This window comes from Elephas maximus, chromosome 3 (assembly GCF_024166365.1).
Source record: "Elephas maximus indicus isolate mEleMax1 chromosome 3, mEleMax1 primary haplotype, whole genome shotgun sequence".
Taxonomy (NCBI): Eukaryota; Metazoa; Chordata; class Mammalia; order Proboscidea; family Elephantidae; genus Elephas; species Elephas maximus.
In genome coordinates, this window is record NC_064821.1 from 209,980,758 (window position 1) to 210,000,585 (window position 19,828).

At 38.2% G+C, this 19,828-nt stretch overlaps 1 protein-coding gene across 4 annotated transcripts in view; it reads right to left on the bottom strand.

Moving 5' to 3' along the window:
* Positions 1 to 401: 401 nt before the first annotated feature.
* CCSAP (centriole, cilia and spindle associated protein) overlaps positions 402 to 19,828 on the bottom strand; it is a 28,494-nt gene continuing 9,067 nt past the window's right edge. Inside the window, exons 3-5 of one of the 4 annotated variants that reach the window (XM_049881177.1) lie at positions 8,231 to 8,323; positions 6,587 to 6,855; positions 402 to 4,384 (exon numbers count right to left, since the gene is read on the bottom strand). In XM_049881177.1, the coding sequence (XP_049737134.1) occupies positions 4,208 to 4,384; positions 6,587 to 6,855; positions 8,231 to 8,323 (539 nt within the window). In that variant the 3' untranslated portion in view covers positions 402 to 4,207. Of the gene's footprint in view, positions 4,385 to 6,586; positions 6,859 to 8,167; positions 8,324 to 19,828 lie in introns of all 4 variants that reach the window. The other 3 variants (XM_049881176.1, XM_049881175.1, XM_049881174.1) reach the window with 3 other exon arrangements.

The window sequence follows — 19,828 nt, forward strand, 5'->3', positions numbered from 1 at the left end:
TTTGTGCAATATATATAGATATATTTAACTCCATAGATAAATGCCCAAAGAAAAGGTCTGGAAGTTTACATACAAAACTTAGCACTGGTTTCCTCAGAGAAGGGGAACAGAATTTTGGTGAGGGAGTGGTGTTGAAGGAGAACTTTCACTTTTTATTCCATACTTCTTTTTGAATTATTTTAGCCATGCACTATTTTGTAATTTCCAAAACAATATGATGTAAGGGAAAAGACTAGGAAAAATTATAGTTCATATATAGTCTACATATAAAACGTATCTTTTCCTAGATTTAGCTAATATACCTTGTCAGACATTCCTTTAATGAAAGATCTATTCAGGAGTTAAAGTAATCCTACATTTCTTCATACCATTTATATACTAGTCAGAATTAATTCCCACAAAGTAGAAGTCTCAGCCTGTAATATTAACTTTATTCACATTTTTCCAAATAAACGCAATATTAAATATAAGTTAAAAACAATACACAGTTCTTAGAAAATACAACACAAACTTCCCGTGCCTGAGCCGTGTGATTGTGCACGCCTAGCCTTTGTTCCTTCAGAAGCTGACAGTAAATGCAGTGCTCAAGACAAAACAGTAACGTGAACAAGGGGGGACTCTTCCTAAATGCAGCTCTGCTAATCGTAAAAGAAATTCCAAAGCATGCCTCCGATGTCTTCATTCAGGTGTCCTGAATCTCAAAATGAAAATAAGTACTAAAGAAAGCAGCTTTTTTCCCATCTCACAGTAGCAGGCTTGAAGAAGGCAAATTTAGGGCCAAATATCTAGACACCGCTCCTTGCGTAGGGTCTGGTATTAAGCAGAGCCTTACACTCAGTAACTCCCTATTCATCCTATTGCACAAAAATCCATTTTCAAAAGCAAACATTTTGGAATGACCAGGCCATTTTTAGGATCCTTTTTAAAATATTATTTAACTGGTCACAAGGCGATAGTAAGGACCTTATATGCGTCTGGCATTAGCCATTTGATGCCAAACTATAGAATCAGGCTACATATTCTTAGCACCATTCTTTATCTAATCCAGCAAAATGTAAAAATTTTCCATTAAACTGTTTTAATGAAGCAGCCAACTTAATAAGAAAACATGTTTTTACTTCTAATATATACTATGCCTCCCTCCCACCTCCTTGCCAGTAATACTTATGAATATTTTAAATATCAAGTACTATAGCATTTCATTTACAAAGTTTAGGCCTAGTACATTAACAATTTAAAGACAATAGGGAACACCTTAAAGTTTTTTAAAAAAAAAACAAACCTGTAAATCGTGCAGAAGTCTCTTTTTGGAAGTTAACAACTTCCAGTAACTCGGCAGCGGCTGTCCTTGACCTGTGGTGCTGTAGCTCACTGAGGAAGGTGCAAATGACCAGGCAGGCCCACCCTTCAAGTCACTAGCAATCGATCTTTAAGGAGACATACGACAGAGCTGTGCAGTGGCATAATATACGCCTCGTGCATATGAGCAATTGAGGTAACCTATATTTTATACCCTATTACGCCTTTAGTAAATTTAAAAAAAGTAAAAATGTCCTTAGAAATTTTCTGAGGCAGAAAAAGTGTACCTATAACCAGACATACTAAATATTTTGACACCCTCCTTAATAAAGGCAGTCTCTGGGCTTTAAAAGAAGGAAGAGATTCTGGTTCTGAGTCCCTTTGGTCCAACAGAAGATATTACTCCAATATTCTACTACTGCTCCTACTGAAAACGAAAAGTAACATAAGAAAACAAAAAGCATACTTATAGCAAATTGTTTTAATTAAGAACTTAAAACCAGATTTAGAAGGAGTCATATAGAAATTATTTTATCCTATATGTCAAATATCACTGGATTCTCAAACGGTTTCAAACCTTTTCCACATGAAATATAATCTTAAAGTATCTGTCTCCTAAATTGTCCCAAGAATTCTGAACATGACTACAGCCACATTAGTTTCTAGGATGAGAAGAAACAAAGTACGACCATAGATTTGTTAAAACTGTAAAAGTTTCACAGGCTCAAAAGGTAATTTTCACCCCTAAAAAAAGAGAAGAAGCCGTAATCAGCGATGGAGGGGACCATAATTAATTCACATTGATTCAGTGGTCACTCATAAATACCAAAAGGACTTTCAAAATCTTGTTAATCCGCACTCTACTTTAAAAAAAGGGGAAAACGTTGACCGATACTGCCTCTGGGTTTTCTCCGTCTCTGTGTGGGGTTTTCAGTAGTATGCACCTCAAATATGAGTCTGTTTCTTCAACTACAGGAAGGCTGGCTTTGTTGAAAGTCAGGTTTCTACGGCAGACCACGAGCATGCAGCCTGAGTCTTCCCTAAGATGCTCAGATGCCACCTAAAAACCTTGAGTTTAACGGCTAAAACCTAACATGCAAGAAGTGGTTTAAGGTAACAGTTTCACAATCAGTTACACCAGCACAAACTGCCACATTAATTTGATTTTCAGGTACTGCAATATATAAAGACTTTAAGAGCAGTAACACCAAAATTACCAGCAAGGCTGTTCTGGACAACGTGTAGAATTAAGATTTCCTCTTATTAAATATACACCTCAGTGATTAGGAGAGCTTGCTGCGTAGAAGAATTCATCTCAACACAATGCAAATATTTAAAAAGTTAAAAAAAAAAAAAAACAAAACAATTCTTCAGTATTAGTTCTCAAAACTTAGTACATTTATATAAGATGACGGTATGTGAAGATTTTATGTCTAAAAACTGTAGTACTTCAAAGACCCAGAGTAAAGTATCAAGGAAATGTTCAGTCTCACATCTGACACCGAATTCTCACTCACACATCTTCAGGTACTAAAGAATTTCAGCACTCACCCACTTATAGATCCCACAGATTGTCGTCTCTGCTAGGTGGAGAAGACTTCACTCATTTGATGGAAATTTCAAAGCCATGTTTCTACCCCAAAAGCAAATAGAATACAGAGAAGGAACAAACACCCCACTAGAGTCCTTCCATTTGTGCCTATACACATGCCACCATTCCCTCACATTGCTCTATGAGATCCACCATTCCCTCACATTGCTCTGTGAGATCCACCGTTCCCTCACATTGTTCTATGAGAGCTCGTCTAAGAATCAGATGGTCGTGTATTTCAACCACAACTGTGAATATCATACATCATCAAGACTTTGCTATTGTTAAGTTCTGTAGAAGGAAAGGAGAAAGTAGGGATGGGAAATGTCTCTAAAGGCTAACTTACTATTTTTCCTACATCCCTGATGATAATCTTAATTTACAAATTAAATTTCAGGCTATAAGTTCTAAATGTCATTGCCAGCTCCTATACAAGCAGCAAAAGTTCATGGTGGGTGTATGTCAAGAGGCCGGCCTGTAACAAATGATTAACTCCCCATTGTGTTCTAAGAAATATATATGTTGCAATTAAAAAAAAAAAAAGAGCTGGTAACATGATAGTGTTTGATTCAAAAAAAAAAAAAAACCCTCCAGTAATGCTCTAAATACATACTGCACTGATGCCTCATTTACTGGAATGTATTTGAACTATTAATTAATAAGTGCCTAGATGATAATTTAAAGAGAAAAGGTGACCCAGCTCAAATAATTCTTAAAATGTCATGGTGTACAGTATGAAGTGGTGCTGAACTGAAATACAATTGTAAGTTTAATTTTTCAAGAACTACCAAAGTTCTGATCTTATCATACATGGAGTCGACGCTACTGTTGAAACTCATTTTTTACTTGATATTTATCAATTCTTTCACAAAGAAAACTGCACAAGATGAGTCTTATGCTGCAAGAGGAATGATCTGACTAGCTATGGAGTCTGAGTGGTTACTCAGAACGGGCTGAACTTAAACTTAGAGAGGAATACTGAATGTTAAGCATTCACAGCCATTTAAAGGCATTTGGTGTCCGTATCTTAAAAGATTAAGATGCTTTAAAACAAAACCCTTATAAGAATATCAAAGATTTAGGGAATTATCTTCATGAATAACTTTAAATGTCTATGGCTTCAACTGTCTGCCCTACTGTTGAGGTAGGTGGCCAAGGTTCATCAAAATATAACAATTTTTTGGAAATTCCCTAAGAAAAACCTTGCACAATCGGTTAGTTTCTTACTCCTGTGTCTGGTTTCTCTTGATGGTTTGTTTTGCTTTTCTTTCTTTCATTTACACTGTTTCAAAGGAGGCTGTCCAAGCAACTGTGTCTTTACGCTCTTGCTGAATAGCACCTCATGTACTCTGTCACCCATGGGTTATCTGAGGAGGAGGGCTTCATCCTTCTGTTTTTCTCCACATCCACAGAGTGGGCACGCTGCCTCTGAGCAGCCAGTTTCCTTTTTTCCACCTGTCTTCTGTTCTTGGCTCGTAATGCTGATTCATGAATCTAAAAAAGAGGTTAAAAGTATAATAATTAAGTGGCTCTTGTACTAATTTTCAAGAACTTTCACCACAAACTACCCTCAGATCTCCTGAAGCAAGAGTCAAGCCCAGCCTTTTTATAGACACTTCTCGTGTATATAAAAGCTTCTACAGAAAAAGCTTCTAGAAAAGCGGTTCCCACTGGATGCAATGGTTTACACAGTATCATCGACAAAGAAACCAAGCAGTAGGAAATGTATGTCCATTGGACTAAATTTCAGGTGCAAATGGTCGGCAACTAATTTTCATGTGCTTCTAGACACTGACTCTGGAAAATTGTTGAAACTGCTTAGCATTAAGCAGGGCTAGTATTCCATTAAAGAACTGTAAATGTTTTATAGCCATATGCTGAAGAAAAAAAGATTCTCAGGGGATTTTACCACCTGCGACACTTCATGCTACAGGTAGGTCCTGTTAATCCTGTGCGACTGTCAGAGGTCTTTGGTTAAACTATAGCTTTGTTATCTCAAATATCACTCAAAATAAACACCATCTGCTAGCGTTCAGAAATCTGCTGTTCAGTAAACTTTTCATTGTCGTATTTAATCAAATCAAACAGTATGCACTTTCTTTCTGCTACTTTGAATGCATTCTTCACCTTAGGCTTTAGTAATAGTACCGGTGCTAACATGGATCACTGTTTTGTGACTATACACATGAGAATCTTCTCATCTGAACTGTTTTCAGGACTTGACACAGGGTGACCACAAGACTAAGGTAGAGAAGAACTGAACTACCAGGAGTAAAAAGTCTAAGTTATGGATGAGCAGGAGAAAACATATAATGTGAATTGAACCAGAAAAGCAGAAGGCATTCGATGGGAGATGAGTGGAACTTCAGGAGAAGCCATCTAACAGACAAACCAGTAACAAAGGAGTCAAGGAAATAGTAGGTTATTTCCATTGCCATCGAGTGGATTCTGACTCACAGCGACCCTATAGGACAGAGTAGAACTGCCCCATAGGGTTTCCAAGTCTGTAAATCTTTACAGAAGCAGACTGCTACATCTTTCTCCCACAGAGCAGCTGGTGAGTTCAAACTGCCAACCTTTCAGTAAGCAGCTGAGTGCTTAACCCCTGGGCTACTAGCGCTCCTTACCCAACAGACAAACCAGTAACAAAGGAGTCAAGGAAATGTTAGGTTATCAAAGCCCAAGGAAAACAGATACCTCTCCAGAGGCCAGTCACAACCCTCCCACCCGCACCTGCCACAGTGCCCCTCCCCTGCTCTTCCTGGCCACGTAGAAACTCATGAACCCTGACTCATCCACTTTTTCACCAGCTTGGCATCAGTAAACCATTCTGGATGCCAACAAAACCCCTTGCCTGCCAGGTAACCAACATCCAGCATCCTCCTGTTTGTTAATCAGATTCCCTGTTTTGGGCCTTCCTGACCCAGGCTACAATCATGTAAGACCTACCACAATCTCAAAGCATCCCATGCCTTGCGATATGAAACAGTAGAGTCATGCATCGCTTAACACCCACAATATATTCTGTGAAATAAGACATTACGTGACTTGTGCTAACATGTCTAAATCGTGAGCACTAGCACTCACTGATTTCCACCTTCATGCTATTTAATAACCTTTTGTTTTAGTGTCAAATCAATACTTTCCTTTGCCTCTCGCCACTGCTATTACTAGCACTGGTTTTGCTGCATGTGGGAGCCATGATGCACTTCACAGTAATATTTTTGAAAGAAAATTAAACGGAGTTGACACTACAACACTCAAGAGACGCACAATACACGAGATTGGATGCTGCTGCCTACGAATCTAAGCATACGCTGTTATATGGTAAACTTTAGGAAAGTTCACATTAAAATAACGATACACAAATAAGTGTACAGTACATGCATAAGCCAGTAACACAGACATTATGACTATCAAGACAATGACAATCACTTTGTATACAAGAGACATGAGATACACGTGTTGCGTGCACAAAGCTATTGCGTTCACTGTGTCTAGTTATACCTGCTACATTCTGTTCTTCAGCTGGGATTTCTGAACTCTATTAATTATAATCTTATGGAACCAAGGATGTATATGCAGTTGGATATTACCCTAAAGGCTGTTATGTGGCACATGTCAGTAATCAGATTGTAATCCAACCCTTGTTTACCCCCAAAGGAAAAGCAGAAAGGCACATAAACACAGGCCTACCTCATGCACGGGGGCAGAAGCACAGACGTTGTGAGTTTTTTGGCTTCCTGTATCTGTCTGTTTTTCTCCCCAGCCATAAAGAGCAAATGGATGCTTGTTTTCTCTTATTTTACTTGATAATCTTGGAGGACTTTTGGCTGTTTTCCTATTTCCTCTCGCAAACAAGGCACTTGGTTGTTGTCGAGGTTCCACCCCGCTGGGTAGTTTATCAGTTTCTTTTGATTTGATTTGTTGCTCTGGTTTTTCTTCTACTTCTCTCATTGGCAGTTCTTCTGGGAAAAAAAGAGCAAAAACAAGGTGAAAATACTTCAAAATGAGGTTTGCATATCATTACTTTAAATATTTGAAAAATTCACAACGCTTAATTAAGTTAATAATATTTTCACTCTTAAAGCTCAACTTTGAAGTTTCACATTTTAAAGTAAAAATAGAGAATCAAGTTAGCATAATAATTTTCAAACAGATTATTCCATTAAAAAACCAAAAACAAAGCCACCAAGATTGAACCAAACCTATTCAAAAGCAATTACTTTCCCTGATATTCTTAGATTTAACCTCTCAATTAAATGTTAAGAGCTAGAAAGCACCATGGCCTAAAAGGCTTTCTCCATGAGCCCTGGTGACTCTCCTGAGACAAGCCCAATCATCTTAATGCCTTGCTTTGGGGAAGGCTTTCAATTTGTGATGATCACTCAGCAGCTTCAAGGTGTTAGTTTTTAGGTTACTCAACTCAAGTTCCAGGATTCCATTTCTTTTTGATGTTCCATGATGACCAGAAATGCTCCTTATGGCTCTTACATGCTACTAGTAAGACCTAGGTGGCTCCCTTGGTTTTAAAGGGCCAAGTCACAATAGGGAGTGGTTTCCATAGTTACTAACCTTGATACACAGCTATGCAATCCCAGCAGAAAGAGCGAGAGATGAGGGTTCCTGGGCTAAGAGGCCTTCCCCCACATTGCAACGGAAATGCCTGAGTGAATCCGGCCCACAGCCCACACAGTCCTAAGTTCTGTCAACAGGGCTGGGGAAGCTGAGGGACAGAGTGGCTGCCCCCGCTGAGGTGGACATCAGAAATTAATGATACACTCCAAAAATGTCCGTCTCCCTGACTGACCGTGTATGATTTTGCCATTCATCATGTTTTATAAACTCTTGGTGAGCCTGTTTAATGTCAGCCTGAACTGGCCTTTGAATAAGACTCCTTACGCATTCAGGGCTCTATTTCATTCATCCCAGATGTTCAGGCCTTAAGGAGTGCCCCTTACTCCAGATGCTTCAGCACCGGCCTCAGGTGATGATTCTGTAGACTGCCGTTCCTAAACCTCATCCCTTCCTTACTTTACTACTTTTAAGCTGCTGGTCTTTTCTTGTCTATTTCCATGTTCTCTTTAAGGTACAGTGACCCCTGTACAGGACAGGCCAGACTCAGCAGCACACGTTTGGAAGAAACTTTTTTACACATTATGTGCATACATCATCTGTCATTCCTGCCTTCAGGAGTGGCCTCAACTATCCCAGATGGAGCAGTTTATTACTAAACAACCTACAGTCTACCCCGGCCCCGGGCACAGTGCTCCTCACCATCGTGCACCGTGTCTTTAAACTCCGCATGTGAACTGTTTGGGGATGAGGTGGGGTGCCAACCTTCCACTTTAGCCTGAGGACCTAAATCCTTCTGTTGTTCAGATGTGGCTTTGAGTGATGTGTCCATATCCTTTCCTCTTCTCTTTTCTGGATCTATAAAGAGGAGGAAGGGACAATCAGGAAGAAGAAGGAGGAGCAGCATTTATAAGCAATGTTTGTATACTAGTTACAATACTGGGAAAGGGTGGAAAAACAACAACCCAAACCATCTTCCCCGATTCCATTCCCTTCTCCTTTCCCATTCCATGTGTGTCTGGCTCAGATCTCTCAGGGCAGCTTTCCCAGAGAAGGTAGTAATAGTTTAATAGGCAAGGCAGAGCTAGCCAGAAAGAGACAAGGAAAGAGAATTCCAGGAAGAGGGAAGAATTCCTTAAAGGCATGGAAATAAGAGACAAGAAGGAATTGTAACTACTGTAGTCTAAAATGAAGAGTACATAGAGAGTTTATGGGTAAAGACTCAGAGCACGAGGGGGTGATAAAGACTTTCTAGGCTAAACTAAGGAATGTTTATTTTCTCCTAAAAATAACAGTCCAGGACTCTGTGATGGTTAAGATTCTGTGTCAACTTGGCCAGGCCATGATTCTCAGTGGTTTGGCAAATATTGTGTAATCATCCTCCATTTTGTGATCTGATGTGAGCAGCCAAGCAGTTGGAAGGGGGTATGGCCTGGATCCAATACGTGATCTCAATAGTGCTTAAGTAGAGAAAAATAAGGGTATCAATTAACAATTGACTTTGATAAAAATACACACATAACTTCTAAGGGCAACTATTAAAAGAACAGAAACAGAGTGTAACTCTCAAACTAGATGAGGGAGGAAAATGGAATATGAAAATAAGTCAGTTCAAAAGAAGTCAAGAAAAAAGAAACAGATGAACCAAATAGAAGGCACAAAATAACTCGAGATTTAAACCCAAACATATCAGTAATTTCATTAGCGTAAATTGATTAAACACTCCAGTTAAAGATCATAAGACTATATTTACACACACATACACTAAAAAATCCAAGTACATGCTGTTTAAGACAGGTTAAATATTGAGATAAAGTATGAAAAAGTTATACTTTGTAAATAGTAAACAAAAGAAAGTTGATATAGCAATAATATCATACAAAATAGGTATTAAGGCAAAAATTATTATAACCAAAAAGAAGTCACTTAATAGTCATAAAGGTTTCAATTTAACAGGAATACAGAATGGTTCTAAATTTTTTTGCACTCAATACACAGAAAAAACATATAAAGCAAAAATTAACAGAATTACACAGAGAAATAGAAAATCCACAATTATATAGTGGAAGATTGCAAAACTTTGTCAGTAGTTAATAAGACCAAATAGTCCCATTTAAACAAAAATATGAATTGAATCTTAACTTAGAACCATGCTATTCTATATAATAGCTACTAATCATATCTGGCTATTTAAATTAACTAAAATTAAAAACTCACTTCCTCAGTTGCACTAGTCAGGTGTCATGCACTCAAAAATCACATATGGCTAGTGGCTACCATATTTAACAATGGAAAAAGAGAAAATTTCCATCATTACAGAAAGTTCTATTGAACAGTCTGACTTTTAAAAAAATACTTGAATAAGAGAATTAACAAAATTTACTAATGGGCATATATAGAACACTGCAGCCAACAGCTACAGAATATGCATTCTTGTCAAGCCTGCATGGAATATTTCTAGAATTTACATATTCCCTAGCCAGAGCAATAAGAAAAAGAAATGAAAGGTATCAGATTGGAAAAGAAGAAGTAACATTATCTCTATTTGCAGATGATATGATCCTATACATAGAAAATCCCAGAGTCCTAGAGCTAATAGTGGAATTTAGCAAAGTTGCAGGGTATAAGTTCAACAAAAAAAAAATTCAATTGGGTTTCTATACATACACCAGCAATGAGAAATCTGAAAGGGTAATTAGAGAAACAATTTCATTTGCAATAGCATCTAAGAGAATAAAATACCTGGGAATAAACCTAACCAGGGATACGAAGGACTTACACAATGAAAGCTATAAAACACTGCTGAAAGAGATTAAAGAAGACAAAGTAAATGGAAAGATCTTCCGTATTCTTGGACTGAAAGACTTGATATTGTTAAGATGTCAATACTACCCAAAGTGATCTATATAATCCCAATAAAAATTCCAACAGCCTTTACAGAAATGGAAAAACCAATCTTCAACTTTATATGGCAAGGCAAGAGGCCCCAAATAGCTAAAACAATATTAAAAGAGAAGAACAAAGTAGGAGGACTCATACTTCCTGATTTTAAAACATACTATAGAGCTACAGTAATCAAAACAGCCTGGTACTGGTATAACAATAGGCACATAGACCAATGGAATAGAAAAGACAGTTCAGAAATAAACCCACACATCTATGGTCCACTGATTTTAGACAAGGGTGCTAAGTCCATTCAACGGGAAAAGAAGAGTCTCTTCAATAAAAGGTGCTGGGAAAATTGCATTTCCAGATGCAGAAAAATGAAACATGATCCATGCCTCACGCCATACATAAAAACAAATTCAAAATGGACAAAGGAACCAAATGTGCAAACTAAAACCATAAAATTCTTAGAAGAACACACAGGGGCAACACTGTCTGGCCTAGCTTTCAACAACTGATTTTATCTAATATAATAATAAAAGCACAAAGAGCAAAAGATAAAATAAATAAATGGGACCTCATAAAAGTTAAAAACTTTTGTTCATCAAAACTTTAACAAGAAGGGATCACAATAGAGGGTCCCGGACAGAGCTGGAGGAAAGTGTAAAACAAAATCCTAACTCACAGAAAAATACCAGACTTACCAGCCTGACAGAGACTGGAGAGACCTGGAGAGTATGGCCCCAGACATGCTTTTAGCTCAGTAATGAAGTCACTCCTGAGGTTCACCCTTCAGCCAAAAATTAGACAGGCCCATAAAACAAAACAAGACTAAAGGGGCATACCAGCCCAGGGGTAAGAACTAGAAGGTAGGAGGGAATAGGAAAGCTGGTAAAAGGGAACCCAAAGTCGAGAAGGGGAGAGTGTTGACAAGTCGTGGGGTTGTTAACCAATGTCATAAAACAATATGTATACTGTTTAATGAGAAACTTGTTTGTTCTATAAACCTTCATCTAAAGTACAATAAAAAAAGGGGGGGGGAATTGCTGGAGCTCTGGTAGTGCAGTGGTTAAGAACTGGCTGCTAAAACAAACAAACTTTAACAAGAGGCGGAGCCAACATGACCCCCTAGATAAAAGTACCATGCCATCCTTCTATAACAGAGACCCGAGAAACTAAGTAAAACAGATACAGACTTGAGTCCTTGAACCCTAAACATCAAATGAAGGGATAAAGAACTTGATCAAACACTGAATGGAAGAAGAAACTGATGGAAAATAGAGAACGAGGAGAGATACAGAGTGGAGATCCCTTGCCAACTAATATGGCACAGCATCACCATCTTAGATCACAGCCAGGAAGGTAACTTCACAGAGCTCCCAACAAGAGACAGAGCACCCAGTAACCAGAGAAACAGTTTCCCACACCTCACACTTCTGGTAAGGTGAAGCAAAAATTCCCTTTTATGGATTTAACTCTGTCCCCTAAAAATGTGTATCAACTTGACTAGGCCATGATTCCCAGTATTGTGTGGTTGTCCACCACTTTGTGATCTGATGTGATTACCCCATGTATTATAAATCCTAACCTCTGTGATGTTAATGAGGCAGATTAGAGACAGTTATATTAATGAGGCAGGACTCAATGCACAGGATTAGGTTATATTTTGAGTCAGTTTCTTTTGAGATATGGTTTGGTTTGGTATCTCTGGTGATCCCTTACCAGTTTTAGGACCTTCCCCTCCCTACCACACACCTGTCACTTTGTCGTACTGTAAGGGCTTGTGTGTTGCTGTGATGCTGGAAGCTATGCCACTGGTATGCAAATACCAGCAGGATTGCCAATGGCAGACAGGTTTCAGCTGAGCTTCCAGACTAGGACAGACTAGGATGAAGGACCTGGCATTCTGCTTCTGAAAAGAATTAGCCAGTGAAAACCTTTTGAATAGCAGTGTAACACTGTCTGATATAGTGCCAGTAAATGAGCCTCTCAGGTTGGAAGGCACTCAAAATACAAGTGGGGAAGAGCTGCCTCCTCAAAGTAGAGTCAACGTTAATGATGTGGATAAAGTCAAGCTTTCAGGGCCTTCATTTACTAATGTGCCATGACTCAAAATGAGAAGAAACAGCTGCAAACATCCATTCATAACCAGAATGTGGAATATACAAACTATGAATCTAGGAAAATTGAAAGTCATCAAAAATGAAATGGAACACATAAACATCAATATCCTAGGCATTAATGAGCTGAAAAGGACTGGTATTGGCCATTATGAATTGAACAATCATATGGTCTACTATGCCAGGAATGGCAGCTTGAAGAGGAATGGTGTTGCACTCACTGACAAAAAGAACATTTTAAGATATACCCTGAAGAACAATGCTGTCAGTGATAGAATAATATCCATACGCCTACAAGGAAGACCTATTATTCAGATTTACGCACCAACTACTAAGGCCAAAGATGAAGAAATTGAAGATTTTTACCAACTTCTGCAGTCTGAAATTGATCAAACATGCAATCAGGATGCTGGTAATTGGAATGTGAAAGTTGGAAAAAAAGAAGGATCAGTAGCTGGAAAATATGGCCTTGGGTATAAAAACAATACCCAAGATCGCATGATAAACCCATTGCCGTCGAGTCAATTCCTAATCATAGTGACCCTATAGGACAGAGTGCCCCATAGAGTTTCCAAGGAGATCACATGATAGAATTTTGTAATACCAATGCCTTCTCACTGAAAATACCTCTTTTTCAACAACATAAATGGTGACTATACATATGGACCTCACCAGATGGAATACACAGGAATCAAATCGACTACATCTGTGAAAAGAGACGATGGAAAAGCTCAATACAAGGCCAGGGGCCAAGTGTGGAATGGACCATCAATTGCTAATATACAAGTTCAAGTTGAAACTGAAGAAAATAAGAACAAGTCCACAAGAGCCAAAGTACAACCTTGAGTATATCCCACCCGAATTTAGAGACCATCTTAAGAATAGATTTGATGCATTGAACACTAATGACCGAAGACCAGATGACTTGTGGATTGACATCAAGGAATCATTCACGAACAAAGCAAAAGGTCATTAAAAAAAAAATAGGAAAGAAAGAAAAGACCAAAATGGATGTCAGAAGACCCTGAAACTTGCTCTTGAACATCAAGTAGCGGGAGCAAATGGAAGAAATGATGAAGTAAAAAAGCTGAACAGAATATTTCAAAGGGCAACTCAAGAAGACAAAGTATTATGATAACATGTGCAAAACCTGAAGTTAGAAAACCAACAGGGAAGAACATGCTTGGCATTTCCCAAACTGAGAGAACTGAAGAAAAAATTCAAGCCTTGGGTTGCAATACGAAAGGATTCTATGGGGAAAGTATTAAAATGACACCAGAACCATCAAAAGAAGATGGAAGGAATACATGAAGTCACTATACCAAGGAATTTGTCAGTGTTCAACCATTTCAGTAGGTAGCATATGATCAGGAACTGATGGCACTGAAGGAAGAAATCTAAGCTGCACTGAAGGCATTGGCAAAAAACAAGACTCTAGGAATTTACAGAATACCAACTGAGATGTTTCAACAAATGGATGCAGTGCTGGAAGTGCTCACTCATTTGTGCCAAGAAATCTGGAAGACAGCTACCTGGCCAACTGACTGGAAAAGATTCATATTTATGCCTATTCCCAAGAAAGGTGATCCAACTGAATATGGAAATTATCAAACAATATCATTAACATCACACACAAGTAAAATTTTGCTGAAGATCATTCAAAAGCAGCTGCAAGAGTACATCACCAGGGAACTGCCAGAAATTCAAGCCAGATTTAGAAGAGGATGTGGAACCAGTGATATCTCTGCCAATGTCAAATGGATCCTGGCTGAAAGCAGAGGATACCAGAAAGATGTTTACCTTTGTTTTCTTGATTGGCAAAGGCATCTGACTATGTGGATCATAATAAATTACGGATACCACGGCAAAGAATGGAAACCCTGGTGGCATAGTGGTTAAGAGCTACTGCTGCTAACCAAAGGTCAGAAGTTGGAATCCACCAGGCCCTCCTTGGAAAGTATATGGGGGCCGGTCCACTCTGTCTTATAGGGTCACTATGAGTCAGGATCAACTTAACGGTCATGGGTTTGGTTTTTTTGGTTATTGCAAAGAATGGGAACTCCAGAACACTTAGTTGTGCTCATGAGGAACCTGCACTGAGACCAAGAGGCAGTTGTTCAAAAAGAACAAGGGGATACTGCATGGTTTAAACTCAGGAAAGATGTGTGTCAGGGCTGTATCCTTTCACCATACTTATTCAATCTGTATGCTGAACAAATAATACAAGAAGCTGGACTATATGAAGAAGATCGGGGCATCGGGATTGGAGGAAGACTCATTAACAACCTGCCATATGCACATGACACAACCTTGTTTGCAGAAAGTGAAGAGGACTTGAAGTACTTATTAATGAAGATCAAAGATCACAGCCTTCAGTATAGATTACACCTCAACATAAAGACAACAAAAATCCTCACAACTGGACCAATAAGCAACATCATGATAAACAGAGAAAAGACTGAAGTTGTCAAGGATTTGATTTTACTTAGATCCACAATCAATACCCATGGAAGCAGCAGCCAAGAAATAAAAAGACACATTGCATTGGACAAATCTGCTGCAAAAGACCTCTTTAAAGTGTTAAAAAAGCAAAGATGTCACCTTGAAGACTAAGGTGTGCCTGACCCAAGCCATGGTGTTTTCAATTGCCTCATATGCATGCAAAAGATGGATGATGAATAAGGAAGACCAAAGAAGAACTGGCAGCTTTGAACTGTGATGCTGGTGAAGAATATTGAATATACCATGCAGTGCCAAAAGAATGAACAAATCTGTCTTAGAAGAAGTACAGCCAGAATGCTCCTTAGAAGCAAGGATGCCGAGACTACATCTTACAGACTTTGGACACGTTATCAGGAGGGATCAGTTCCTGGAGAAAGACATCATGCTTGGTAAAGTGGAGGGTCAGCAAAAAAGAGCAAGATCCTCAATGAGATGGACTGACACAGTGGCTGCAACAATGGGCCCAAGCATAGCAAGGATTGTGAGAATAGCACAGGACTGGGCAGTGTTTCGTTCTGTTTTACACAGGGTTGCTATGAGCTGGAACTGACTCAACAGCACCTAATAACAACAAGATGAAACTAATTGAGCACATCAGTCCAGGGGCAAGGACAAGAAGGCAGGAGGGGAAAGGAAAGCTGGAAATGGGGAACTGAAGGTCGACAAGTGGAAAGTATTGCCGTATTGTAGGATTGGCAACCAATATCACAAAACGATATGTGTATTAATTGTTTAATGAGAACCTAATTTGCTCTGTAAAACTTCATCTAATACACAACAAAAAAAATGAAAAGTCAGAGAAAAGAATGAAGAAAACCTAAGAATTATGTGGGACACAATTAAAAGCAAAAAATTTGCATGTGATCAGAGTTCAAGAACAGGAGAAGAAAATGGAAAACACAGAGAAGATTGTTGAAGATTTACTGGCAGAAAACCTTCCAAATATCATGAAAGATGAAATGCTGGCTAACCATCTAAGAAGCTCAACAAAGCCTATATAGGACAGACCCCAAAGAAAGTCACCAACACATATCACAATCACACCTGCCAAAACCAAAGACAAAGAAAGAATCCTGAGAGCAGCTTAAGAAAAATGAACAGTCACTTACAAAGCAGAAACAATAAGACTGAGCTCTGATTACTCCGCAGAAACTATGCAGGCAAGAAAGAAATGGGATGACATATATAAAACCTTGAAAGAAAAAAACTGCCAACCAAGAATATATCTGGCAAAACTCTCTCTCTCTCAGATATGATGGTTAAATTAGGACAATTCAGATAAACAGAAATCAAGGGAATTTGTAAAAACTAAACCAAACTTATTAGAAATATTGAAGGGAGCCCTTCAGTTAGAGAATCAACAACAGGAGGCTAGGACACAGGACAGCATCAGCCGGATACCAACCTATGTAAACAATTCTCAACAATAAAATAAAGCTAAAGGACTTAAAACAGAAAAGCAGAGACATCAATCTGTAAATGGTGATAACATGAAAATAATAAAAGGGGGAATAAACGGTTTGGTATAGAACTTTCAAATGGAGAGGAAATCAAAGTGATATCAAGTAATAAAAGACTGGTTCAAACTTAGGAAGATAAGGATAAATTTCAAGGTAACCACAGAAAAAGTTAACAAACCTACTCATCAGAATAAAAAAGAAGAAAAACATACTCAGTAAACACAAAATCTATAATAACAAAAGAAAAGAAAATCCCAAACAAAAGAAACCCAGCACAGGAAAGTAAGAGGAACAAAGAAAATGTCAGCATCATTAAAAAAAAACACAATAATATGACAGCAATGTACTCATACCTATAAATAATCACACTGAATTCAATGGCTTAAATGCACACATAAAGAGACTGAAAGTATCAAAATGGATTAAAAAAAAAAAAGACCCATCAATATGCTGTCTACAAGAGACACACCTTACACACAAAAACATAAATATATTAAAAATCAAAGAATGGAAAAAAATATATCAAGCACACAGTAACCAAAAAAGAGCAGGAGTGGCAATATTAATCTCAGATAAAATAGACTTTAAGGCAAAATCAACAATAAAGACAAGGAGGGACATTATATAATAATTAAAGGAAGAGTCCACCAAGAAGACATAACCTTAATAAATATCCACACACCCAGCGACAGGGCTCCAAATTACAAAAAACAAACTCTAACACCGCTGAAAAGAGAAATAGACAGTTTCACAATAATAGCAGGAGACTTCAACGCACCACTTTTGATAAAGGACAGAATAACTAGAAAGAAACTCAACAAAGATACAGAAGATCTGAAGGCCAAAATCAACCAACTTGACCTCATAGGTGTATATGGAACATTCCACCCAACAGCAGCAAAGCACGCATTTTTTTCCAGTGCACACGGACCATATTCCAGAGTAGGCCAGAAAGCAACCCGCGATAAAATCTAAAACATCAAAATAATACAAAGCATTCTCTCTGATCACAATGCCATAAAAGTGGAAATCAATAACAGGAACAGCAAGGGAAAAAAAAATCAAACACATGGAAGCTGAATAACATCTTGCTTAAAAACAATGATACTAGAAGAAATCAAAGATGGAATCAAAAAATTTCTAGAATCAAATGAGAATGAAAACACATTATACCAAAACCTCTGGGACACAGCAAAGGCAGTGCTCAGAGGTCAATTTATACCAAGAAATGCAGACATAAAAAAAGAAGAACGGGCCAAAATCAAAACATAAACCCTGTAACTCGAACAAACAGAAAGGGATAACAAAAGAAGCCCACAGGGACCAGAAGATAAGAAATAATAAAGATAAGAGCAAATATAAATGAAATAGAGAACAGAAGAACAATGGAAAAAAATCAACAAGACCAGAAGTTGATTCTTTGAAAAGATGAACAAAATTGACAAATCATTGGCCAAACTGACAACAGAAAAACAGGAGAGGAAGCAAATAACCCACATAGGAAATGAGATGGGGGACATTACAACAGACCCAAGTGAAATAAAAAGGATCATAAGAGAATACCATGAAAAATTGTACTCCAACAAATTTGAGGGCCTAGAGGAAATGGACAAATTTCTAGAAACACACTACCTACCTAAGCTAACACAAACTGAGACAGAAAATCTGAACAGGCCCAAAACAAGAGAACAGATTGAAGAAGTAATTAAAAAAAAAAAAAAAAAAAAAAAAAACCCTGGCCTGGACAGCTTCACTGGAGAATTCAACCCAACATTCAGAGAAGAGCTCATACCAGTAATACTCAAACTATTTCAGAGCATAGAAAAGGAAGGAATACTCCCAAATTCATTCTATGAAGCCAGCAGAACCTTGATACTAAAGCCAGGCAAAAATACCACGAAAAAAGAAAATTACAGACCAATATCTCTTATGAATATAGATGCAAAAATTCTCAACAAAATCCTAGCCAACAGAATTCAACATCATATCAAAAAAAAAAAGATATACCACAACCAAGGGGGATTCATGCCACGTATGCAAAGATGGTTCAACATTGGTAAATCAATTAATGTAATCCACCACATAAATAGAACAAAAGAAAAGAATCACATGGTCATCTCAATCAACACAGAAAAGGCATTCGACAAAGTCCAACACCCATTCCTGATAAAAACTCTCAATAAAACAGGAATAGAAGGGAAATTCCTCAACATAATAAAGGGCATCTATATAAAACCAAAAGCCAACATCATTCTCAGCAGAGAGAGGCTAAAAGCATTTCCTCTGAGAACAGGAACAAGACAAGGATGCCCTTTATCACCACTCCTATTTAATATCATGCTGGAAGTCCTAGCCAGAGCAAGAAAAATAAATAAAGGGCATCTAAATTGGATAGGAAGAAGTAAAACTACTCCTATTCACAGGTGATATGATCCTACACATAGAGAACCCCAAAGATTCCACGAGAAAACTACTAGAATAGAAAGATTCAGCAAAGTTGCAGGATACAAGATAAACATACAAAATTCAGCTGGATTCCTATACACCAACAAAGAGACCTTCGAAAAGGAAATCTGGAAAACAATATTATTTACGCCCGTTGCCATTGAGTTGAATCTGACTCATAGCAACCTTATAGGACAGAGTAGAACTGCCCCATAGAGTTTGAAGGAGTGACTGGTGGATTTGAACTGCAGACCTTTTGGTTAGCAGCCAAGCTCTTAACCACTGCATCTCCAGGGCTCCAATACCATTCATAATAGCCCATCTTAGTCATCTAGTGCTGCAGTAACAGAAATACCACAAACAGATGGCTTTAACAAACAGAAGTTTATTCTGTCGCAGTCTAGTAGGCTAGGAGTCCAAATTCAGGGTATCAGCTTCAGGCGAAGGCTTTCTCTGTCAGCTCTGGAGGATGGTCCTTGTCATCAATCTTCCCCTGGACTAGGCAATTCTCCACGCAGGAACGCTAGGTCCAAAGGATGTGCTCTGCTCCCAGTGCTGCTTTCTTGGTGGTATGAGGTCCCCCTGTCATTCTGCTTACTTCTTTCTTTTATATCTCAAAATACACTGGCTCAAGACACAATCCAATCTTGTAGATTGAGTCCTGCCTCATTAACATAACTGCTGCCTATTCCACCTCATTAAGGTCGTAGAGCCAGGATTTATAACACATAGGAAAATCACATCAGATGACAAAATGATGAACAATCACAAAATACTGGGAATCATGGCCTATCCAAATTGATACACAAATTTTGGGGGAACACAATTCAATCCATGACAGCCCCTAAAAAGATAAAATACTTAGGAATGAACCCAACCAGGGACGTAAAAGACCTATACAAAGAAAACTACAAAACACTACTGCAAGAAACCAAAAGAGACCTACATAA